The 26517-nt window shown below is 37.9% G+C and overlaps 1 protein-coding gene across 3 annotated transcripts in view; it reads left to right on the top strand.

Moving 5' to 3' along the window:
* Window positions 1–26517, top strand: part of LOC123879549 (la-related protein 1) — a 72398-nt gene that overhangs the window by 17914 nt on the left and 27967 nt on the right. For 2 of the 3 annotated variants that reach the window (XM_045927316.1, XM_045927314.1), the window contains exons 2-3: window positions 2049–2163; window positions 4081–4154. In XM_045927316.1, the coding sequence (XP_045783272.1) occupies window positions 2049–2163; window positions 4081–4154 (189 nt within the window). Of the gene's footprint in view, window positions 1–2048; window positions 2164–4080; window positions 4155–7061; window positions 7267–26517 lie in introns of those variants that run through there. The other variant, XM_045927317.1, reaches the window with a different exon arrangement.

The following is a 26517-nucleotide window of genomic DNA, read 5'->3' as shown; positions in this document are numbered from 1 at the left end:
CATACTAATTTTGACAGCTTCATAGAATTTCCTCCGATTTTTCTCCGGCATAACTATCTATAGGTGGATGCTTGCGCACGCGCACGAAACGTCCGTGAATTCGTGGGCGGGCCTCGATGTGGATTGGTCTATAGAGCAAATAGAAATCGATGGTTAGCAGTGGCAAAATGCTTATATGATATTTAAGGGTTCTGACTTTCGTACCCAAAGGGACCCTATTGCTAAGCCTCCGCTGTCCTTTTGCGCATCCGTCCGTCTGACAGCGAACTGTATCTCGTGAACTGTAATAAGTAGAGACTTGAAATTTTACAGAATGTGTATTTCTATTGCCGCTATAACAACATATTATAATAAAAGAAATCAAAATAACTCCTATCCCGCGCCAGTAAAATTTAGAAAAATTAAAGTGTTATTTCTTGTACCATATGGTACGGAATTCTTCGTTTGCGAGCCCGGCTCGCACTTGAGCGGTTTTTTAACGCCATATCCTCTAGGTTGTACCACACGCGAATGTTTTTTGATACGGAAACCGGATTGCATCGAACTCGATATGTGAGCTGTTTCAAAAACTGCCCGCGTAAAAGCTGTATGCAGTTTTGTCACTTGAATTTATAACGTACTTTTTTAACCCCCGACCCAAAAAGAGGGGTGTTATAAGTTTGACGTGTGTATCTGTGTATCTGTCTGTGGCATCGTAGGTCCTAAACTAATGAACCGATTTTAATTTAGTTTTTTTGTTTGAAAGGTGGCTTGATTGCGAGTGTTCTTAGCTGTAATCGAAGAAAATCAGTTGAGCCGTTTGAAAGTTATCAGCTCTTTTCTAGTTACTGTAACCTTCACTTGTCGGGGGTGTTATAAATTAATTTACACTTGTTTCCCGTTATTTAGGCCTCTTATCTCTTCACAATAGAGATTTTGGGTTACGCAATACGGGTACAGAAAAATTCTATTACAACTTTCGTATTGGATTTCTTTTAGGATCCATTCTTGTTGTAAAAGAAAACAATCACACTAATGTTATAAAGTTACAAATTTTTAATTTACATTTGTTACTACCTTAGATGTATATATACGTATATTGTACTTCAGTTTTCCTTAGTTTGCGCGGCCTATATGACCTTGTTAATGTGAGTTAGTGTGTGAATTAAATTTTTGTGAACACATATTAATTTTTATGTGTGTGATATAACCACAAATTCAATATTTTCGGATCTTTTCCTTTTCTTGTGCTATAAGACCTACCTACCTGCCTTTCATGATTCTAGATCAACGGAAGCACCCTATAGGTTTTCTTGACAGACACGACAGACGGACAGACAGACAGACAACAAAGTGATCCTATTAGGGTCCCTTTTCTCCTTTTGAGGTACGGAACGGACTGTCTGTCTGTCTGTCTGTCGTGTCTGTCAAGAAACCTTTACTCACACACAGTACTACAGTCACTTAGTTGGGTATCACACGAAAGAGTTCTTACCTGTACTTTCTAAAACAGATTTTTTTTTATTTAATTTTTTTAGTTTTGATTTATCGTGCAGAATGTCGAAAAATACGGAGTCGTTGGTACGCGAGTCTGACTAGCACTTAAGCGCGTTTTTAAGGGTTCCGTTTTCCTTTTGCGGTACGAAACATTAAAAAGCATTTGTTTGAGTTTATTTTTAACCCCCGACCCAAAAAGAGGGGTGTTATAAGTTTGACGTGTGTATCTGTGTGTCTGTGTATCTGTGTATCTGTCTGTGGCATCGTAGCGCCTAAACGAATGAACCGATTTTAATTTACTTTTTTTTGTTTGAAAGGTGGCTTGATCGAGAGTGTTCTTAGCTATAATCCAAAAAAATTGGTTCAGCCGTTTAAAAGTTATCAGCTATTTTCTAGTTTTCTTGTAGAAAAGAAGGTTAGATAACCCTTAGGTTCATAATATTCAAGTGCCAATTGACAAATGTCAAGCTGTCAAGATGCACGTTGCCTAGATATACATAATTATTTATTTGAAAATGATTTGTCGGGGGTGTTGAAAATTTTTAATTTACACTTGTTCCGTTTGTCACCAGGTCCGAGGTGGGAGCACTGGGGCTCCGCCCCCCGCGCCGCCGGCCATCTTGGAGCAGGAGAAGCGGTCGCCGCTGCAGCCACAGCAGCAGGGCAGGGCGCAGCTGCCTCCTCCAGGTTATTTTTTTTCTCTCTTCTGGCTTTACAGTGATAAGCCAATATGAAGTTTGTAGTCCTTTTTTTTCCCTCTCTCGTCTGGCTTTACAAAGATTAGCCAATGTCAAGTTTGTAGTGATTTGTAACAAGTTAATTATTAAACTATACAAGAATGGACCCCGTCTGTGCCGGCGCTCACCAATATACGCATGGCACCCCCTTAGAGCGCTTTCCAGTCAGTTTTAACAAAAAAAAAACACTATAAAAAGGTAGAGCACGCCCGCCAGCTAACACCAACACAGACGAAGTCCAGTTTGTAGTCATTTACAAGTTTGGGAAGCTATATGTATAAGTACGGACTTCGTCTGTGCCGGCGCCCGCCGACATACACGCGGCGCCCCTTTAGAGCGCTTCCCAGTCAGTTCCACCACCAATAAACACCAGCAGAACACAAAAACCGGCTACTTCTAACAAAAAATAAATGGGTACTTTCAAGTCAAGAGTGAATAGGCAATTTCTAGGCAAGCGCGCTCCATCTTAGGCTGCATCATCACTTGCTAGCAGGTCTGATTGCAGCCAAGCGCTAGTCTATATAATTTTAAGAAAAAAACACAAAGGCACAACACGCGCGCCAGCAAACGCCACCACAGACGAAGTCTCCTCCTCCAGGTCAGCGCGCTTTACTTCATTTAGACCAGGGGTCTCCAAACTTACTAACTGAAGCCTTAGGGCCATAATGATTTTGTCAGTATGTTCCAAGGGCCAAAACAGTTCAAATTTTTCCGACCTTAACTATATTTCTAGCTAGACTAGGCACAAAGTGCACGACCTAGGCAAATATACCTACGCTTTTCTTGCATTTCAATTACTTGTGGTTAAAGAATTTATTCTCAAAAGAAATTATACAGATTTCACTTAATGAGAAATTATAGTAACAAACTTATACCTACTTTAATTTTTACTGTATAGCTTTATTTTTATAGTTAACTCAATGCCCAGTTAAACCAACTGTGGTTTTTGTGGCGCTGAATGTAAGAAAAACCCTCTGTACATATTTTTTTTCAGTTAATAAATATACATATATACATACATACTTAAGCAAATTTTATCTTTCGGCACAGCGGTAAGCAACAACACAATCGTAAAATATTAGCGGGTAAGATAGTCTAATATCTAATATGTACTTCAATTACTTAACATTATTTATTAGTTATTAATATGCTTTAGCTTAGATACTTCAGTTAAGTTGTCTGCGTCATCATTTCAAGCTATCGCGGGCCGGGTTGATGGCTCTGGCGGGCCGGATGTGGCCCGCGGGCCGTAGTTTAGAGACCCCTGATTTAGACGAAGAAAGAGTGCTGTATAGAAGCGGGCGTTACTTTGCGGAAGTCCATGATATACAAGGAACCGACGTCTTCATCCATACTCATATTAAAAATACGAAAGTGTGTCTGTCTGTCTGTCTGCTACCTTTTCACGGACCTACATTTTAACCGATTGTGACGAAATTTGGTACACAGTTAGCTTTTATATCCCAGGGACGGACATAGGCTACTTTTTATCCCCGAAAATCAAAAAGTTCCCACGGGATTCCCAAAAACCCATCCGCTTAAGCGATTTGTATGTTTGGTACCGAGGTAGCTTGCGTCCATGTAATTGACATAGGCAACTTTTTATCCCGGAAAATCAAACATTTCCCAAGGGATCTTTAAAAACCTAAACCCAAGCGGACAAAGTCGCGGGCATCTCCTCTACTTTGCTTTAATCCGATGAAACAGACTAATCTTTATAGTGCAAAATGCGATATGCACCGTCCGCCCTCCCACTGCTAAACATGCGTGGTGTGCGAGTCCGACTCGCACTTGACCGGTGTATTTGGTCTGACCCAGGTATCGCTAACTCATCTAGCTATTACTAATTCGTCGTCTTTTCTTGCAGAGCCCATTCCGCCGCCGCCAGCGCCAAAGCCAGCGGTTGTGAAGCCACCCAAGAATGTCAAGGTCAATCAGAAGGTAGGTCGAACCTTAGATAGATAGATAGAACACTTTATTGCACACAAAACACATGTAAAGGAATACATCACAGAAAGAAGAAAACAGAAAAAACAATTGTGTGCAAAGGCGGCCTTATTGCTTGGAGCAATCTCTACCAGGCAACCTTAAGTACGATGATGCCTTTTCTTTTTTATCCGCTGGTAAAAATGCAGTTACGCATCCCGCGCACACGCAGGTATATGAGACTCACTAGCAATGCGTTTGATGCCGCATTCATATAGCATACCCACTAAAATTCCAGCGGTGCCGTCCGCATCAGGTCCAGCCGCGACGCGCGTACCGCGTAGCGCGTCACTGCCGCGCGTCGCGGCTGGAGAGAATATCATGCGGGGCGCTGCCGCGACGCGCAGTTCAGCTGCAGTTCAGTTCGAGTGCGTGGGCACCTTAAGTCTAAGCAAAGTCAAAGTGCGTTCCATAGATCTCAGCCTGAGAGTTTGTAGAATGTATGTGAACATTGCACAAAGATTTATTGTTAGATAAATAAATAATTGGAATTTTCCCCAATGCAGCACTTTGTTTGCGCTAAAATTAGGCTATGTACAAGTAGGTATATGTATGTACATGCATTTACTAAGCTTATATTTTGTGTAAAACAAGTAGCAGATATTACACAATATCACTCAAGTGTGCAAACATCAGCAAAAACAATGATAAGATAAAGACTCTCTTCAAAATAATAAAAACCTGCCAAGTGCGAGTCAGACTCGCGCACCGAGGGTTCTTTTTTCTCTATCGTCTGGCTTTACACAGATTAGCCAATGTCAAGTTTGTAATTAATTACAAGTTAGTGAAACTATCTGTATAAGTATGGACTTCGTGTGCGCCGGCGCCCGCCGACATACACGCGGCGCCCCTTTAGAGCGCTTCCCAGTCAGTTCCTTGGTCAGTTCCACCACCAATAAACACCAGCAGAACACAAAAACCGGCCACTTCTTACAAAAAAACATTCCAACAAGTGTAAATTAAAAATTTATAACACCCCCGACAATTGAAGGTTACAATAACTAGATAAGAGCTGATAACTTTAAAACGGCTGAACCGATTTTCTTGGATTATAGCTAAGAACACTCTCGATCAAGACACCTTTCAAACAAAAAAAACTAAACTAAAATCGGTTCATTAGTTTAGGAGCTACGATGCCACAGACAGATACACAGATACACAGACACACAGATACACACGTCAAACTTATAACACCCCTCTATTTGGGTCGGGGGTTAAAAAGGCACCGCACGCGCGCCAGCAAATGCCACCAGAGACGAAGTCCACGCACCGAGGGTTCTTTTTTTATAGTAAAATATTGCCGGTGGTACTCAGGAATAATGTAGCTTTCTATTGGGGAAAGAATTTTCAAAATCGGTTCAGTAGTTCAAGAGATTACCCCCTATAAACAAACTTACAAACTTTACCTCTTTATTATATTAGTATAGATAATAATAGCGTTCAGTAAAATCGTTTCGTTCAGTATTTTCGGCAAATTGAGTAGCAAGAATAAAACTGCGTCTTAAAAATATGGTGCGCGCACACAAGCAACTTTTGTCTTTGCAACTTTTGTCTTCGCAACTTTTGTTGCCCTCATCGATTGTAAGAACAGCAAGCCTCAGACAGTGGCTGAACCTGTAAATTGGAATTTTCATCATTGAAGTGTGTATTTGAAGTGTACAACGCGTGGTTCATGTGTGAGATAAGTTCAAAATCGCTCTACAGGTCTCAGCTTTTAGAATAGAATAGAATAGATTTTTATTCAAATACACTTTTTACAAGTGCTTTTGAATCGTCAAAATAATCTAATGGTTCGGAATGCCGTTCCTACTGAGAAGAACCAGCAAGAAACTCGCCAAGAACCATTTATTAACCCCCGACCTAAAAAGAGGGGTGTTATAAGTTTGACGTGTGTATCTGTGTATCTGTCTGTGGCATCGTAGCTCCTAAACTAATGAACCGATTTTTATTTAGTTTGTTTTGTTTGAAAGATGGCTTGATCGAGTGTGTTCATAGCTATAATCCGAAAAAATCGGTTCAGCCGTTTGAAAGTTATCAGCTCTTTTCTAGTTACTATTATAACCTTCACTTGTCGGGGGAGTTATAAATTTTTAATTTACACTTGTGATACCAAAGCTAACTACGCTCTAATACATAACAGGCCACAGCCTTGTCACAATGTTCTAAGACAAAAGTTACGCGTGTGTGCATTATGTTATGATAATATGTATTTATATTTCTTATACGATAACAATTAATTTATCATTTTTAAATGGGCTTGTGCGTTTATAGCTAGTCTAAATCACATCAAGTTTTATTTTAAAGTAGGATTAATTCAAGTTTCGATACGAAACTAGATTAAGAGGGGTCTCTCCGTCACTCGCTCCATACAAACGTAGTTCCCAATTTCATTTGAATACTAAGCAACCATAGTCCATGAAATTTTACAGACACATTCTAGAAACTAATATCTATGCCTGTGGTTTTCCAGATTTCTGATAAAATATTCGGTTTCAAAGTAACGCGGTCTTAAAAAAAGTTCACATACAAATCTTTGAGCCCCTGTAATTTTAAAACTACATATTTTTAGAAAAATCTAAAACACCACGGGCACAGATATTAGTTTCTAGAATATGTCTGCAAAATTTCATGGACTTTGGTTGCTTAATATTCAAATGAAATTGGAACTACGATTATATGGAGTAAGTGACGGAGAGAACCCTGTTAAAAGCGATACTAGCTGTATAATTCCAGTCCATATGACATATAAAGCTGCATGGGAAAAATTCAAGTCTAGAAATAGCGTATCGGCGTATGTTTTAACAGAATTAAATGGAAATTTATGCTTTGCCGTTAATCAATTCGTCCAATCGGTAGACGACCATCACTAGTCCAGTCGGACGGAAAACTGCGCGGTCGGTGCACGCGTTTACCGCGCTAATTTGAATTTAGAATAGTGGAACCCATTTTGAATTTCAAATAAATAATCTATGCTAATATTAATACAGGTGTTTTAACACGTCGGCATTTCTGTGTTACGCGAATTAGTCGCAAGTGTTTTATCGTGAGGAATTTTTAATTATCTGTGGTAAATGAGAAGTGGTGTTTACTTTTAATGATTTTTCCATTTTCACTCGTTTACTTATCGTTTGGAATTTAGATTTCATTTTGTTCTTTTCCAGTAATGGATGGTTTTTTAATCGCCAGACAAATAACTTACGAATAAACTTGACATCTTAAAAAGATTTCCAGTACAATAACTGCGTAGTTAAATGTTAGGCGATTGAAAATTCGGCCATAAACTATAATCTTTTTTTTTTTTTTGTGGTATTAATTTGTTATGTCGATTCTAGTGTTTTTTTTTTAAATTAAATAAGTAAATTATGCGTGGTAAAAAAATGAGAAATGTATGTTTTACACGACTGACAAAAAAAAGGAATGTGATGTTTTCAGAGTTAATGTATGTATGATGTGAGCTTCCTCATTCCACCATAACTTCTAAATATTTAAAGGATTTGGATGTATGGGGTATAGTTTGAATCCTTACATCATTATAAGTGGCACTGGCTACAATTTTTTTCGAAAAAAAAATTCAATATGGCGGGCAGTCTTTTTTAATCTTATTAATTAAAGTATCTTCTAAAGTAAAGTAAAGCATCTTATTAAGTAAATATCATTATTAAAAATCGGCCTTAAATTAATAAATATCTTTTTACGCTTTAATGTTTCTTTGTGGTGTTTTATCGTGTCGATTCTAGTGTTTTTCAAATTAACTATTATCTGTGGTAAAAAATGAGAAATGGGTGTTTTTCCCACTTGTTTTTTTTTATCGGTAGATTCGTTTCAGTTGTTATTTTTTTTCATGGTGGAATAGGTTTTTATTTCTTAATAATGCACGGATCGGAATGCGTTCCATGTTTGTCAACTGATAAGCGAGTAGCATTAAAATTATTATTGTTGTCGAGTGCTTTTCATGTCACGATTTCAGTTTTTTTTTTTGTGAAACAGTTATGGTTCACTGCACTATTGATTTTAGATTATAATAAAGAATTTTTTCGTTCAATTGTGCTAAAAAACTAATTTAAATATATAGAAGGAAAAGTTGACTGACTGACTATCAAACTACTGGATCGATCGGGCTGTTTGGTACGCAGTTAGCTATTATGACGTAGAACATCCATTAAGATAGGATTTGAAAATTCAACCCCTAAGGGTGTAAAATAGGGGTTTGAAATTTGTGTAGTCCACGCGGATGAAGTCGCAAGAATAAGCTAATAAATTACATAAAAAGCGGTCAAGTGTGAGTCGGACTCGCACACGAAAGGTTCCGTACCATCGTACAATAAATAACACTTTAATTTTCATGGCATGGGCGGGCATTTCAATTTTTTTTTAATTGTTGTTCTTCTTCCTGGGTTGGTCTCCGCACTTTAACGCTTCCGTCTGTTGTTTGTATTATTTGTTGTTATAGAAATACACATTCGGTGAAAATTTCATCTCACTGCCTATAGCGGAGGCTTAGTAGGTAATAGGGCCCAGGAAATTTGGTACAGAGATATCTTGCATGCCCTAGAAGGATAAAGGTGACAAAAAAATATTGTGAGGAAACCTGTAGGTACGCCTGAGAGTTCTCTACAATGCTCTCCAAGGTATATTAAGTTTGGCAATTATAAAGAGTGCTTAGTAGTGAGCCGACGATGGTTTGATGATGATGATGATGGTAACAGTTGTATACAATAGCTCAATAGCTCAACGGTTATAGGAGTGAACTGAATTCCGAAAGGTCGGCGGTTCAAACCCCAGCCGTTGCACTATTGTCGTACCCAATCCTAGCACAAGCTTTACGCTTAGTTGGAGGGGAAAGGGGAATGTTAGTCATGATTAAAATGGCTAATATTCTTTTTTAAATTAAAATTTAAAAAAATACACGTACGCGCGAACTGTGTGATATCGTGTCGCGCATTGTGTGTGTTTGTGTTTCAGGCTCAAGTAGGTAAGTTCATGAATACCGGACATTCCTTTTGTTTGTTTTATAGCAGCCAACTGAAGCTATTTCGATATATTTACCACGATAAAAATCAAGGATAATGTCACAGACATTTCGTTTATTTTTGAAACGAGTACCGAATACGAACCACTGACTTCGAAATAAATATAGAAGCGGTAAAGTGGATGTGCTTGTCGCCGCGCAAGTGTCGAATGAAACATCAGTATAATACAGACGTAAATACGTCTGCAACTAAATGTATGTGTAGGATAAACACACATTGAAAACAAAACTGAGCCTATCCAAAATTCTCGATTTTTTCAATACGGGCATTTCAAAATTTGCGTTTAGTAATTGAGCTCAAAATGATAAAGCATAGTGGCATTAGTGTCATCGCTACTTAATATTATAAATGTGAAAGTGTGTTTGTGCGTTTGTCCTTCAATCACGACGCAAGGAAGCAACGGATTGACGTGAGTTTTTACATGGGTATAGTCAAAGACCAGGAAAGTGACGTAGGCTAATTTTAATCTCGGTAAATCCACGCGAACAAAGTCGCGGGCATATTGAGATAGGTTGCTATTATCCGCCAAAGAAGACTTTGTATGCTACAATGTGCAGCAAATGATATGCACCGCTCGCCCTCCTACTGCTGAAGAAGCAGGAAAAGCAAGCAATATACACGACCAACACAACAACATCACACAAATCCACAGCACCCTTAACGTACGTTGCACTCCTTCATCTAACATTCTCAAAATATGTAGGCTCCGCAGTGACTAGTGCTCTTTGCAATTGTGTATTTCTAATACATTTTTGAATTCCGAGGTTCGGACAGACTTGTAATGTTTTATTATTATAGAGAGCGGACTGTGAAATTGTGTGAGTGGACCTTGTGCTTGTACCAACAGTTAATTACTGTTTGTTATAGTAATTTACTTTTTAGTAATTATTTACTGTGGTCGACATTTAAATTATTTTTCATCTCACTCGCTCGGAAAAGATTCGTTTGCCCTTTGAAATCTGCGTGGAAAGTGGTTCGCCAGAGTGCAAAGTAGGAGTTGAAATTCGAACGTGACTCTCCTGTGGCCTATGGTTGGCGTATTTACTCGTACATAAGTACCTTTTTTAACCCCCGACCCAAAAAGAGGGGTGTTATAAGTTTGACGTGTGTATCTGTGTGTCTGTGTATCTGTGTATCTGTCTGTGGCATCGTAGCGCCTAAACGAATGAACCGATTTTAATTTAGTTTTTTTTTGTTTGAAAGGTAGCTTGATCGAAAGTGTTCTTAGCTATAATCCAAGAAAATCGGTTCAGCCGTTTGAAAGTTGTCAGCTCTTTTCTAGTTACTGTAACCTTCACTTGTCGGGGGTGTTATAAATTTTTAATTTACACTTGTTCTTTCTATTAAAAATATCACATAATGAAACGTTCAGAATCGCGATTCATCCTTAGTCTTTTCTGTTATTAGTATTAAGTGACCCATTGGAACAATTTATTTTTATTTTTATTGAAGCAAACTAAACATAATACCTACCTACTCCGTTTGTTCTGTCCTGTTTGTACGTTCATGCGTTTCCTCATACCTACACAGACCAATACCAGGATACGCACACAATCAAAAAGACCGATCGAATAGTGTTGCTAATGGGGAATTATTTCTAAGTAATTATAGAGTGTCTTCCAAAGTTCGTAAAATCCACATTCGATGCTAGTTTTAAGTTTGCTATCCATTCTAAATTAGCGATTTAACTAAAAAACCGAGTATAAGGGTTCCGTTTTTTCTTTTGTGGTACGGAACCCTAAAAATTACAAAAAAAAATTGTTTGCCTTTAAAACCAATTATAAAAACTTCGGAGAACCTATCCATAAAATACAACGTTTTAGCGTGTTCATACTGTAATAACAATGAGTTGGCATATTTCGACATTGAGGAAAAAATGTGTGGAAATGCGATACTGAAAAACTATCGGCAGAAAATAATGAGTACCTACCAAACTGCTTACTCTATAAAACACCTTGGAATAACGCGACTCTTTAAGTCTACTAGCTGATGCCCGCGACTTCGTCCGCGTGGATTTAGGTTTTTCAAAATCCCGTAGGAACTCTTAGATTTTCCGGGATCAAAAGTAGCCTATGTGCTAATCCAGGATATTATCTATCTCCATTATAAGTTTCAGCCAAATCCGTTCAGTAGTTATTGCTTGAAGGAGTAACAAACATACACACAACTTTCGCCTTTATAATATTAGTGCGAAGTGTGATAATATTAGTGTGGTATCTTAAGAGGTTGTAAGTTTGTATGAAGATGGTAATCTCCGGAACTAATCCGATTTTGATTTTTTAGGGTTCCGTACCTCAAAAGGAAAAACGGAACCCTTATGGGATCACTTTGTTGTCTGTCCGTCTGTCCGTCCGTCTCGTGTCTGCCAAGAAAACATTTTTCATTATAGCTTACATTATCCGAAAAATGTCGCGGATAAAAGTTACTTGACAAGTGTTAATTAAAAATTTATAACACCCCCGACAAGTGAAGGTTACAGTAACTAGAAAAGAGCTGATAACTTTCAAACGGCTGAAACGATTTTCTTGGATCAAAGAACACTCGCGATCAAGCCACCTTTTAGACAAAAAAACTAAATTAAAATCGGTTCATTAGTTTTGGAGCTACGATGCCACAGACAGATACACACATCAAACTTATAACACCCCTCTTTTCGGGTCGGGCGTTAAAAACCTGTCAATTTAGTTCAGTCAGGATTTTGTACAGCAACATTCACACCAATGTGCTTAATATCCTTACTTAGGACTTGCTTTAACTTGAAGGAAAACCTCGTGAGGAAACCTGCATGCTCGAGAGTTCTCCATAATGTTATCAGAGGTGTGTGAAGTCTGCCAGTCCGCACTTAGCCAGCGTGGCCCTTCTCACTCTGATAAGAACCCCGTGCTCAGTAGTGGGCCGGCGACAGGTCGAGGTGATGATGACATCTCTGTTCTAGGGGACTCGGTCCATACACCATCTTGTGTAAGTTGTAACGGTGTTGTTTGTGTTAACTCGTTTTAATAAAATATCTATTGCGTCAATATTTCGCAATCTATCATTTTAGTTAATAAAATGTGACCTTTCGCAACTTACGCTCCCAGTCACTTTTGGTTCTGTTTAATGTATTGATCACAGAACTCCAAATACTAAGGCATTAATATATCTCATACTAGCTGATGCCCGCGACTTCGTCCGCGTGGATGTAGGTTTTTTAAAATCCCGTAGGAACTCTTTAATTTTACGGAATAAAAAGTAGCATATGTGTTAATCCAGGGTATAATCTATCTCCATTACAAATTTCAGCCCAATACGTTCAGTAGTTTTTGCGTGAAGGAGTAACAAACATACACACACACACACACACACACAAACGTTCGCCTTTATAATATTACTGTGATTCTTTAGATTTCGATTCCATTAGCCTATCTACTCCTTTTTTTATCGTGAAGAAAGTCCGTCATGGATACCTATCACCGGCCACGAGGGAGCACACTGGTTATGTCGGACTCCGACCGACTAAAAACCTCACGAAGTTCCGCTGATGACGGAGCACAAGGGACCGACAACACCTCGTTACTCCGTCAGCGGATGCCCACCGCAGCAGACCCACCACTGGGACTAGGGATTGCAATGCTGGATCCGCAATCCAGCAATCCAGCTGGATCCGCAATCCAGCAATCCAGCTGGATCCGCAATCCAGCAATCCAGCTGGATCCAGCACATTTTTTGTATTTGCTGGATCCAGCGGTGCGGATCCGCAATCAGCTAAAAACAAGTAACTACGAGTATCTTTCTTTTCGCGCAAAAACCATTGATTATTATTATTAGTCATAGTGTGATGTGAATTAGACGACATTTGAATACGGCCCTTTTGTAACAAATTCTAGAAGCAGCGAACACTGCGTTGCAGTCGCGCTCGGTGTGTCCAAGCCCTTATATTTCCGGCGTTTATAACCTTTTAACCTACTGGCCTTACCTACTTCACTTCAATATCATTCAACTCTACCTAATTTGGTATCAAAAAGTTTACCAATGAATTCTGACATTCGACTGGTATCCATTGAGTAGCTTGCCATGGAGCAACGAATATCAATCCTGAAGTGTCAAAAAAACTTCGAACATCTTTTTTTTTCTCTCTCGTCTGGCTTTACAAAGATTAGCCAATGTCAAGTTTGTAGTTATTTGTAACAAGTTAAACTATACAAGTATGGACCCTGTCTGTGTTGGCGCTCGCCGACACACGCACGGTACCCCCTTAGAGCACTTTCCAGTCAGTTTTAACAAAAAAAACGCTCCAAAAAGGCAGAGCACGCCCGCCAGCTAACACCAACACAGACGAAGTCCTCGAACATCTTTAATAAATATTTTCAACAGTGTTTTATTCGTCGTGCGCTCCTATCAAACATAGTTAGGCTCTCAATTGGGTACTAACCAATCAAACCAATGAAATTTTATAGATACGTTCAAGGAACTAATATCTATGACTGTGGTTCTCCTGTACCCTCAGTACGAGATTTTACTTTTTGTAAGTTTATTAGTGTTAAAGTAAAATGGTCCTTAACTGCTTGGTTTTAATGCTCAAGTTTGCAATATATTTACAGCCAGCGCGTCAAGCGGAAATGTTGCGAAATTAAAATCAATGGTACTGAATTTTTAACTTTAAGTCATTTGTCTTTAGGAGGGTACAGATTTCGATTGATATATTTAATTTCAAACTTCACAAACACGTTCATTCTGCCAATCCGCACTTAACTGGCTGGGTGGACTATGGACAAACCCTTCTTATTCTGAAAAGAGACTCGTACTCAGTAGTGAGCCGGTGATGTTGTTGTTGATGATGATGATAATTAATCGGAGTCGGCGTCGAGTTAGTGTAATATGCGAAGACATTTAGTCCATTTAGCGGTACATAGGCGTCTGTTCTGAATCTGATGTTTTTCTTCAAACTAAAAGAGTAATCTGCATCTTTTTCTTTTTAATACTGCTAAAAAAGGACGGAAAATGAATTTTAAAATTTAAAGACTAAATTTTACAATAGGCTCACGACTAGCACCTGAATCATGAGGCTTGACAGTTCTAAAAATAAGGTTAGTCTGTCTTTTTTTTTATTACATTAATAAGAAAAAGATGCGAATACTCTAAGTTGCACTCAAAGTCAGTACCATTGTTACTCTAGTAATATGTTAACTCAATGTCTACATCCATATATAGAGATCTCTACAATCTACATACGTTCAGTATAAAATATTATTACCTAATACCAAACCTCGAAATGCCACGTAGAAACCAGTTTGAGATTGTCGAACAGGTTTTGGGTATGAAATTTTAATGCATGCTAATCTCTATATTAGCGCTTAATTTCTAACGCGACGTAAAAAATCGGTTAAGTGCGAATCGAACTCGCACACGAGGGTTCTGTACAAGAAAAACACGAGTTTTTATTTATTTTTATGCATTACTAGCAGACGCCCGCGACTTCGTCCGCGTGGATTTAGGTTTTTCGAAATCCCGTGGGAACTCTTTGATTTTCTGGGATAAAAAGTAGCCTATGCGCTAATCCAGGATATTATCTATCTCCATTCTGAATTTCAGCCAAATCCGTTCAGTAGTTTTCGCGTGAAGGAGTAACAAACATACACACACACAACATACACACACACATACACACACATACAAACTTTCGCCTTTATAATATTAGTGTGAAGTGTGATTGGTGTGATAGTTTTTGATTTATCGTGCAAAATGTTGGAAAAAATACCCGAGTACGGAACCCTCAGTGCGCGAGTCTGACTCGCACTTGGCCGGATTTTTATAGGTTAAGCATTCTTGGTGTATAACTAGCCGTCTTAAGGTGGCCCTTACGCGCTTCTGCATACAAACACGCCTATTATTCTATACGTTATTGTTCTAGATCTATAACTGAGCCATATATGTATCGATTTATCTCTCCAATAACAATGCCTTACAAGTGTAAATTAAAAATTTATAACACCCCCGACAAAGTATCTGAATTTTCCAAAACATCATTTTCAAATAAATATTATGTATCTAGGCAACGTTCATCTTGACAGCTAGTCATTTGTCAATTGACATAATATTATGAACGTAACGGTCTGTTACAAAGTTACAAGAAAACTAGAAAAGAGCTGATAACTTTTAAACGGCTGAACCAATTTTTTTGGATTATAGCTAAGAACACTCTCGATCAAGCCACCATTCAAATAAAAATAACTAAAATAAAATCGGTTCATTCGTTTAGGCGCTACGATGCCACAGACAGATACACAGATACACACGACAAACTTATAACACCCCTCTTTTTGGGTCGGGGGTTAAAAACAATATGGTAATATTGTATTTATTCAAAAAGTTATGGCGCTTGAAAAATCTCTATTCTAGGTCAAATTTTGAGGCAAATTCGTGCCTAAATAAGAAACTAGAAAATTGGAAAATTAACGGCTTCATGTCATGCTTTAGTTCATAATATTTTAAATGTCTTCAGTTTGAGTAAAACAATGTTTTCGTTTGCCAAAAATAAACGTAATTCCAAACGTTGATTATCTATTATCACGTTACCGTTTTTTAACCCCCGAACCAAAAAGAGGGGTGTTATAAGTTTGACGTGTGTATCTGTGTGTCTGTGTATCTGTCTGTGGCATCGTAGCGCCTAAACGAATGAACCGATTTTAATTTAGTTTTTTTTGTTTGAAAGGTGGCTTGATCGAGAGTGTTCTTAGCTATAATCCAAAAAAATTGTTTCAGCCGTTTAAAAGTTATCAGCTCTTTTCTAGTTTTCTTGTAGAAAAGAAGGTTAGATAACCGTTAGGTTCATAATATTCGAGTGTCAATTGACAAATGTCAAGCTGTTAAGATGGACGTTGCCTAGATATACATAATTATTTATTTGAAAATGATGTTTTGGAAAACTCAGATACTTTGGATCGTAGGCGTGGAATAGTCCAAGAAAATCGGTTCAGCCGTTTGAAAGTTATCAGCTCTTTTCTAGTTACTGTAACCTTCACTGGTCGGGGGTGTTGAAAATTTTTAATTTACACTTGTGGCTTAAAAATCTTGAATCTCAAGCAAAATTCATTCACCCGGCCTCTCTCGGGGTGAGGTGCAGTTAGAGGCAAAGGGTGACACGCACAAATAACGTTGTTTCCGTCATCTGTGGAAACAGTACTATTTTAGGTTCCATCCACCAACGAATTATCGCTTCCATGAAGCGGGCTCTTAACAAGAAACATAAAAGGCATTCTTGTGGTTTCTCAGCCTTGTCTCACTTAAAGTATAAACAAATTATTGTTTCTTAAATGTTAATAGCTAATACCATCGCATTAAATCCGTTCTTTATTTAACTACTGCCTTTATGCTGCATATCTTTGTCTATGTCTCACGCTCCCATTCCATATATCACTGCATAATATTAAATACATAGTAATAATACAGTTTTATAATACACCATAGACATTAGACATACAGTATGACTATGACCGTGACATACAACAGTCAACAGGTAAAACCGTGTCACCAAGAGATTTAACGTTCCGGTACGATGCCGTGTAGAAAGAGAAACTGATAAGAAGGGGGTTAGTAAACCGGCCAAGTGCGAGTCAGACTCGCGCACCGAGGCTTTGGTATTCAGGTATTTTTTCCAACATTTCGCACGATAAATCAAAAACTATTATGGATAAAAATAAATTAAAATCTGTTTTAGAATGTACAGGTTAAGTCCTTTCATATGATATCCCACTTGGCATAAGGTATCTTACTTTGAAATTAAAAAAAAAAATTGTTCATGAGCACGTTTTAATTTTTTTTTTTTTTTGTGATGTAAACACAAATTCACGGTTTTCGGATTTTTCCCCTTAAATGTGTTATAAGACCTACTTACCTGCCAAACATGATTTCAGGTCAACGGGAAGTACCCTAAAGGTTTCTTGACAGACATGACAGACAGACAGACAACGAAGTGATCTTATAAGCCCTAATTCACAGGAGCGTTATAAAAGCGTTGTCGTGTGAACGGATACTCGGGAATGCACCATTTGATCGCTTTTTAACCCCCGACCCAAAAAGAGGGGTGTTATAATTTTGACGTGTGTATCTGTGTATCTGTCTGTGGCATCGTAGCGCCTAAACGAATGAACCGATTTTAATTTACTTTTTTTTTGTTTGAAAGGTGGCTTGATCGAGAGTGTTCTTAGCTATAATCCAAAAAAATTGGTTCAGCCGTTTAAGAGTTACCAGCTCTTTTCTAGTTTTACTTCTCAACGGGAAGTACCCTAAAGGTTTCTTGACAGACATGACAGACAGACAGACAACGAAGTGATCTTATAAGCCCTAATTCACAGGAGCGTTATAAAAGCGTTGTCGTGTGAACAGATACTTGGGAATGCACTATTTGATCGCTTTTTAACCCCCGACCCAAAAAGAGGCGTGTTATAAATTTGACGTGTGTATCTGTGTATCTGTCTGTGGCATCGTAGCGCCTAAACGAATGATCCGATTTTATTTTAGTTTTTTTTTTATTTGAAAGGTGGCTTGATCGAGAGTGTTCTTAGCTATAATCCAAGAAAATTGGTTCAGCCGTTTAAAAGTTATCAGCTCTTTTCTAGTTTTCTGGTAACTTTGCTACAGACCGTTAGGTTCATAATATTATTTCAATTGACAAATGACTAGCTGTCAAGATGGACGTTGCCTAGAGACATAATTATTTATTTGAAAATGATGTTTTGGAAAATTCAAATACTTTGTCGGGGGTGTTATAAATTTTTAATTTACACTTGTTTAACGGATGTTAAAAAAGCTCTTGTAAGAATAAGGCGTAGGGGTTCCTATTTTCCTTTTGAGGTACGGAACCCTAAAAAACTTAAAACCACGTGGACGAAGCCGCGCGCATCAACTGGTATAGGTAAATAATATTTTCGCTCTATATTTCACTTTATATAATACAGTTTTATAATAGAGATTATGTATTGTATACCTATTGCAGATATACAGTACAAATTACGCAACTCGCGAAAATATCGTAGACGCAGAATTCTAAAATAAGGTAATAGAAATGATAATCTGTATTCGTTCGAGCCTTTTCGTTGGCACGACACATAGTATACAATGTTAACAGGGCTCTCTCCATCACGCGCTCCATACAAACGTAGTTCCAACTTCATTTGAATATTAAGCAACCAAAGTCCATGAAATTTTGCAGACATATTCTAGAAACTAATATCTGTGATATTAGATTTTTCTAAAAATATGTAGTTTTAAAATTACAGGGGCTCAAAGATTTGTATGTGAATTTTTAAGACCGCGTAACTTTGAAACCAAATATTTTAACAGAAATATGGAAAACAACAGACATAGATATTATTTTCTAGAATATGTCTGCAAAATTTTATGGACTTTGGTTACTTAATATTTAAATGAAATTGGAACTACGTTTGTATGAAGCGAGTGACGGAGAGACCCCTCTTAAGGTTAGGAATTGTTGCGAGATTAAAATTGTTGATGTTAGATTTAAAATAAAGAACTTTAAGCCTGTTTCACTCTGCCGTTATTGTGTATCGATACTCTACATCTATGACAACGATGTGACAAGCTCACGTTACTATACCATTTCTATTCTTATTTTGGATTCTGTGTACGGTACGTATGTTCGCTGATAACTCAAGGTTACAGCAATTCGGGCACAGTGTTCTGTGATAACTGATAACGGACGTCATTAGCTGGCTTGTGTTATTTACCTACTGTTTGTTGATAAGAGGCTTACGAGAACAGGATCTTTTACTTTTTTTATTCCGATATATCATACCAGTTAGCTCTTGACTGCGATATCACTTGGTGGTAAGTGATGATACAATCTAGACTCTATTGTGTTTCGATACTCTACATAACGAAGTGACAAGCTCACGTTGCTTTACCATTTCTACACTTATTTTGGATTCTGCATATCTACCACTCAAGGTTACAGCAATTTGGGCACAGTGTTCTGTGATAACTGATAACGGACGTCATTAGCTGACTTGTGTTATTTACCTACTGTTTGTTGATAAGAGGCTTATGAGAACAGGATCTTTTATTTTTTTTATTCCGATATATCATACAAGTTAGCTCTTGACTGCGATCTCACTTGGTGGTAAGTGATGACACAGTCTAGACTCTAGACGTTTTTGTGTTTCGATACTCTACATTTCGAAGTGACAAGCTCATGTTGCTTTACCATTTCTATACTTATTTTGGATTCTGTGTACTGTACAACTCAAGGTTACAGCAATTCGGGCACAGTGTTCTGTGATAACTGATAACGGACGTCATTAGCTGGCTTGTGTTATTTACCTACTGTTTGTTGATAAGAGGCTTACGAGAACAGGATCTTTTACTTTTTTATTCTGACATATCATACAAGTTAGCTCTTGAATTCGATCTCACTTGGTGGTAAGTGATGAGACAGTCTAGACATTATTGTGTTTCGATACTCTACATAACGAAGTGACAAGCTCACGTTGCTTTACCATTTCTATACTTATTTTGGATTCTGTGTACTGTACAACTCAAGGTTACAGCAATTTGGGCACAGTGTTCTGTGATAACTGATAACGGACGTCATTAGCTGGCTTGTGTTATTTACCTACTGTTTGTTGATTAGAGACATATGAGAACAGGATCTTTTACTTTTTGTATTCCGATATATCATACAAGTTAGCTCTTGACTGCGATCTCACTTGGTGGTAAGTGATGACACAGTCTAGACTCTAGACGTTTTTGTGTTTCGATACTCTACATATCAAAGTGACAAGCTCACGTTGCTTTACCATTTCTATACTTATTTTGGATTCTGTGTACTGTACAACTCAAGGTTACAGCAATTCGGGCACAGTGTTCTGTGATAACTGATAACGGACGTCATTAGCTGGCTTGTGTTATTTACCTACTGTTTGTTGATAAGAGGCTTACGAGAACAGGATCTTTTACTTTTTTATTCTGACATATCATACAAGTTAGCTCTTGACTTCGATCTCACTAGGTGGTAAGTGATGATACAGTCTAGACGTTATTGTGTTTCGATACTCTACATAACGAAGTGACAAGCTCACGTTGTTTTACCATTTCTATACTTATTTGAGATTCTGTGTACCGTTCAAAATTGCAAAATGTCAGAAAATATACCCGAGTACGGAACCCTCGGTGCGCGAGTTTGACTCGCACTTGGCCGGTTTTTTCTTAAACTGGCCGTTACAACTTTTTCACGATTCCATGATATTTTGCCGATAGAATCGATTACTGTAAAAAAAATCCAACCGATTAAAAAAATAATGGCGTGCTTGAAAAGCGTTGTCGAAAACGTGACTTAAAAATAAATATACTAAACATAGATAACGTGTTGGGGCAGATGGGATAGACCGACCGACTAGTTGTTAAAAAGAGGTCAATTGGCTATTTTACCTGTACTGGAAAGTAACACCCTAAAAAGTTTTTGCAAACACTTTTGAATCGTCAAATGTGCCTACTATTGGTATTGGTTCAGAATGCCTTTCCTACCGAGAAGAACCAGCAAGGAACTAATATACGTAACTGCATATCCTGATGATCTATCAGTGCAGTATAATTATCTTATTGTCTCAACGGCACGTCATTTATTTTAATCTAATGAGAAGGGATCATAAAAACTTTACTCTTCCATCTTAGTCTGCATCGCCACTCAACATCTGGTGGGATCAAGCTATGTAAAAGTTAACAGCCAATTTTCATGGCGGCCATTTTGAATTTTTAATATATTTTGTAGTTATAACGGCAACCGCAATATACATTCTGTGAGAATTTCAAGTCTCTACTTATTATGGTTCATGAGATGCAACCCGCTGACAGACGGACGGACAGCGCAAGCGTAGTAAAAGGGCCCCGTTTAAAACCCTTCGGATATGGAACCCTAAAAATTGATAATTTCGTATGAATATGTAACTACATAAATGGTCAATACAAGTGACTTATTTACCTTTTAAGTCGGCTAAGAAAAAATAGACTGCTCTAGCCGCTCTACCTCATGTTAATCTCTTTGTATAAAAACTTGCAACTAACATCTTTCAAAGAATCTGCCTTTTTTACTTCTCTCAGAGTTACAGTTTTGATTGGGTTTCTGGGGTTTTTTTACCAATATAGGCGATTAATAACAGACGATGACACCTCTTTGTAATAATAACCAGGGCATTTTATACTATTTCTTTCTTTCTCTATAGTCGTAAAGTACAACTCATGCTATGCAAGGAGAGAAGTTAGTGTAGGGCTCTCTCTGTTTAATTTTTAACCAACTTCCAAAAAAGGAGGAGGTTCTCAATTCGTCGGAATCTTTTTTTTTTCTGTATGTTCCCCGATTACTCAAAGTCCCCTGGACCGATTTGGAAATTTTTTTTAGGGTTCCGTACCTCGAAAGGAAAAAAGGAACCTTTATAGTGTCGCTTTGTTGTCTGTCTGTCTTGTCCGTCTGTCGCGTCTGTCAAGAAAACCTATTGAGTACTTCCCGTTGACCTAGAATCACGAAATTTGGCAGGTAGGTAGGTCGTATAACACATGTAAAGGATAAAACCCGAAAACCGTGAATTAGTGGATGTTACATCACAAAAAAATTTAAACGTGTTTAAAGTAAGACAACTATACCAAATGGGGTACCATATGAAAGGGCTTCTGTACATTCTAAAACACGTTTTTTTACGCATAACAATTTTTGATTTATCGTGCTAAATGTCGGAAAAAATATCCGAGAACGGAACCCTCGGTGCGCGAGTCTGACTCGCACTTGGCGCGTTTTTTATTAACTTTTTAATTTTTATAATAAATTAAGTATGAATTAAAATAAGTATTAAAAGTAACCTAAAAATCCAGACGCCTCGTGGCGACCACGTTGCTCGCTCGTTTACTTGGTATACACCCCTCTCTTTCACACCCATATGCGCCGTCTCGCTCCGCAGCGCCTACCAAGGTCACCAAACTCGATTACATTAACATTAGACTCCACTGTCGACCCGTTATCACTTGTTCACCTAACTTATAAAGATACTGGCACCTTTCACATTTCGAGGGTTTCATAACAAAAGGGCGTATGAGCAAAAATGCAGTTTTACACGAAGGATAAATTATTACTTATAATAAGGCTACCTCTAAAACGTTTTTTTCTTTAATTTTAAGTAAATGATACATAAATATTATTATTGTTTTTTTTTAGTTATTAATTTTCTGAGTATTTTTGTTATTTTTTTTTAAAATTAAGTACATATAAGTAACTATTTTTTCAGAGGTCATCCAAAATCAACTCAACCTACAGACGCGCATAAAAAATGTGTTTTTCGATTATGAAAATCCCTTTGAAAAACTTTGATTTTACAGGGTAAACAGTAGCCTATGTCACTCTCCAGGTCTTTGACTATACCCATGCAAAAAATCACGTCGATCAGTTGCGATGTGATTGGAGGACAAACCAATAAACAACCACACCTTCGCATTTATAATATGGGTAGTGATAACGCTGATTGATATTTGGAACATATCTCTTTCTAGGTAAATGTCATATGTTATGGAGCTTGTTTCGATCTATCTTTTGACTTTTCGCTAGAAAGGAAAATGGCATTTTTGCGTGTACGCCCTTTTGTCATGAAGTCATCTATTTGCGCGGTTATGTAAGTTTTACGACTTATGCCACAGGCAGGTGTATGGTTTCGTCTCTTTCTTACCTTCTGAAGCGAGGATAGACTTCGACGTCCTATTTAGGGAGGGGGAGGAGGGGGGGGGAGTTACTTATGTGCGTTTCCCTGGTAACTTTACAGATTTATATATATTTAAGTGAACTTTTGTTCTTTTTGAGAAATAAACTCTCTAAACCAAATCAATTGGAGCTAGGTATCATAATAATACTAGCTTATCGTGGTCAACACAAATTTTAAACCCCTATTTTACCCCATTCCCCATTAGGGATTGAATCTTTCAAAAATCCTTTCGTAGCGAAAGTCTACGTCATAATAGCTACCTGCATGCCAAATTTCAGCCCGATCAGTCCTGTAGTTTGAGCTGTGCGTTAATAGGTCAGTCAGTCAGCTTTTCCTTTTATATTATAACAATATGTACATATTACTATAGCCATATTATAATTATGTAGTCACACTATAATATTATAAAGGCGAAAGTTTGTATGTGTGTGTGTGTGTGTGTGTATGTTTGTTACTCCTTCATGCAAAAACTTCTGGACGGATTTTGCTGAAATTCGGAATGGAGATAGATAATATCCTGGATTAGCACATAGGCTACTTTTTATCCCGGAAAACCAAAGAGTTCCCACGGGATTTCAAAAAACCTAAATCCACGCGGACGAAATCGCGGGCGTCAGCTAGTATAGTCATATACACGAAACCAAGGCTGTAAAATTCGTTTTAATATCGATTATTGTAGTCTGACCGTTATCAATCACCTTTCACATTTGTATGCAAAAAATTCGATATACTTACTCGTACCTACCGTGTTTATCGTTGACCTCCTTGTCCACAAATTCAAAATCGCTCAGCGAGCTATGGGGAGGGCTATGTGAGGAGTTTCCTTGAGGGATAAGATCCGAAATGAGGAGATCCGCAGGAGAACCAAGGTCACTGACATAGCCCAAACCATTAGTAAGCTGAAGTGGTAATATCACGGCTTTGATAATATACATACCTGCGACATATATACAGACTAGTAGGAATGTCGGTATGTTCATTTCAGTGGTTGGCCCCCACGAATTTATTGTTCCATGACGTTTCTAAATTTGGCATTCCTAGCGCCTTTGGCCTTGAGATTATTGTAATATTTAGGTACATATGTATATTATCAGTCACACGGCTCTTATCTCACATTGTGTTAATTGTGTTAAACATTTCACTGGTTTTGTGACGTCTATAAAAGTTTATAAGCTGTTATTAATGTATATTACGAAGAATTTCGAAAGATCCCTTGTTTAAACTGATACTTAGGTAGGTACTTTCCCGGATTTCATACCTTTTCTATAGGTACTTATAAAATGTGCAGGTCTCTTTTATTTCATTCGTGTAAAGCATGTGTATCGATTAAGATAAAACTTCGCAAAAATTTCAAAAGTGATATACTAACTCTTCAAACCGTTTTCTTGACAGACATGACAGACGGACAAACAGACAGACAACAAAGGTTTAGGGTTATTAATTAGGGTTTGGAATATTCTTCCTAGATGCTTCCTGGATCAGTGTTTCCTATCGATCGTGGGTTTTTTTTTCTCTCTCTCGTCTGGCTTTACAAAGATTAGCCAATGTTAAGTTTGTAGTTATTTGTAACAAGTTAGTTAAACTATACAAGTATGGACCCCGTCTGTGCCGGCGCTCGCCGACATACGCACGGCACCCCCTTAGAGCGCTTTCCAGTCAGTTTTAACAAAAAAAAAACACTCCAAAACCATAGAGCACGCCCGCCAGCTAACACCAACACAGACGAAGTCCTCGATCGTGGTTAGGTGTGCCTATAGTGAATTAAAAAAAAAAATTCATCATAGTCGTACGGCACCCCCTTAGAGCGCTTTCCAGTCAGTTTTAACAAAAAAAAAACACTCTAAAAAGATAGAGCACGCCCGCCAGCTAACACCAACACAGACGAAGTCCTCGACCCTAGATAGGTGTGCGTATAGTGAATTTAAAAAAAAAAATTCATCATAGTCGCAGTTAGTTGATTGTATCCCATAAAAAAAGTAAACACCTTTCGCAACAAAGGTACCTATTTTATTGTACCTAGATACCTACTTAATGACCAGTCGGGCGGAATTACTTTCCCTTTTCCTTTGTTTACGAGTTTTATATTATCTTGTTAGTACTCTTTTATTACCTGCTAAGGTTATGTACGCGATAGAATGTCTTCATCATCATCATCTTTATCAATCGATATACGTCCACTGCTATAGGTCTCATGTAGGAATTTTCACACGCAAGTCTTGTTCCGCCGCCATGGTCTCCCCGCAGACTGGTTTTTTTAATCCATACTAATATTATAAATGCGAAAGCGTGTCTGTCTGTCTGTCTGTCTGTCTGTCTATCTGTCTGTCTGCTACCTTTTCACGGCCCAACCGTTTAACCGATTCTGACGAAATTTGGTACAGGATTAGCTTATATCCCGGGGACGGACATAGATTATTTTTTATCCCGGAAAACTAAGGAGTTCCCACGGGATTCCTAAAAACCCATCCGCTTAACCGATTTGTATGAAATTTGATACTGAGGTAGCTTGCGTCCCGGTAATTGAGATAGGCAACTTTTTATCCCGGAAAATCAAACAGTTCCCACGGGATCTTTAAAAATCTAAATCCACGCGGACGAAGTCGCGGGCATCCTCTAGTTTGAAAGTTATCAGCTCTTTTCTACTTACTGTAACCTTCACTTGTCGGGGGTGTTATAAATTTTTAATTTACACTTGTTCAGATGCCACGACACCAATCAGAGGTATGCGTTTAATGAAATTGCCAATACCCCTTCCCAGTAAGCCCGCTTCCATCTTATACTGCAACGTAACTTTGCACCATATGAGATCACAGTCAAAGACTAACTTGTATCTAAGTAAAAAAATGACATTCAGTCTGTTTCTTCTTTTAGTGGATATTATAAACTAGCTGATGCCCGCAGCTTCGCCCGCGTGGATTTAGGTTTCTAAAAATCCCGTGGGAACTTTTGATTTCTCAGGACAATGTCGCAAAGTTTTTCTATCGATAAAAAAAAATTACGCAAATTGGTTCAGAAATCTCGGAGATTTCGGTGTACGTGGGTAGAAAAACACAACTCCCTTTTTGAAAGTCGGTTAAAAAAGTAGCCTATGTTACTCCCTGGTCAATCCTCTATTTGTCTGTGAAAATCCCGTCAAAATCGGTTCAGCCGTTCCGAAGATTAGCCTTTTCAAACAGACAGACAGACAGTTATGGTATCGTTCAAATAACCATATGAGCTTAATATGAGGTAGTTATTTCGAAATTACAGACAGACACTTCAATTTTATTTATTAGTATAGATAAAATAAAAAGTAATAATAATACATACTTTGACATATAAAAGCTGAGCACATAATAATGTAAATGAGTTTGACATTTAGGTGTAGTAGGAAGACATTTAGCTGTACCGGTTTTGATTGAGCAGATTCGATTTCGTCCGATATTCTTACCAGTTTTCGGAATCTTGTGTGTTGGGTATGGTCATATTTTATTTAAACCGGCCAAATCACACTAATATTTGAAAGGCGAAAGTTTGTATGTGTGTGTGTATGTTTGTTACTCTTTCACGCAA

Source organism: Maniola jurtina, chromosome 28 (assembly GCF_905333055.1).
Source record: "Maniola jurtina chromosome 28, ilManJurt1.1, whole genome shotgun sequence".
NCBI classification, from domain to species: domain Eukaryota; kingdom Metazoa; phylum Arthropoda; class Insecta; order Lepidoptera; family Nymphalidae; genus Maniola; species Maniola jurtina.
Note: the sequence above shows the minus strand (reverse complement) of the source record. Positions and strands in the feature narration are given on the sequence as shown.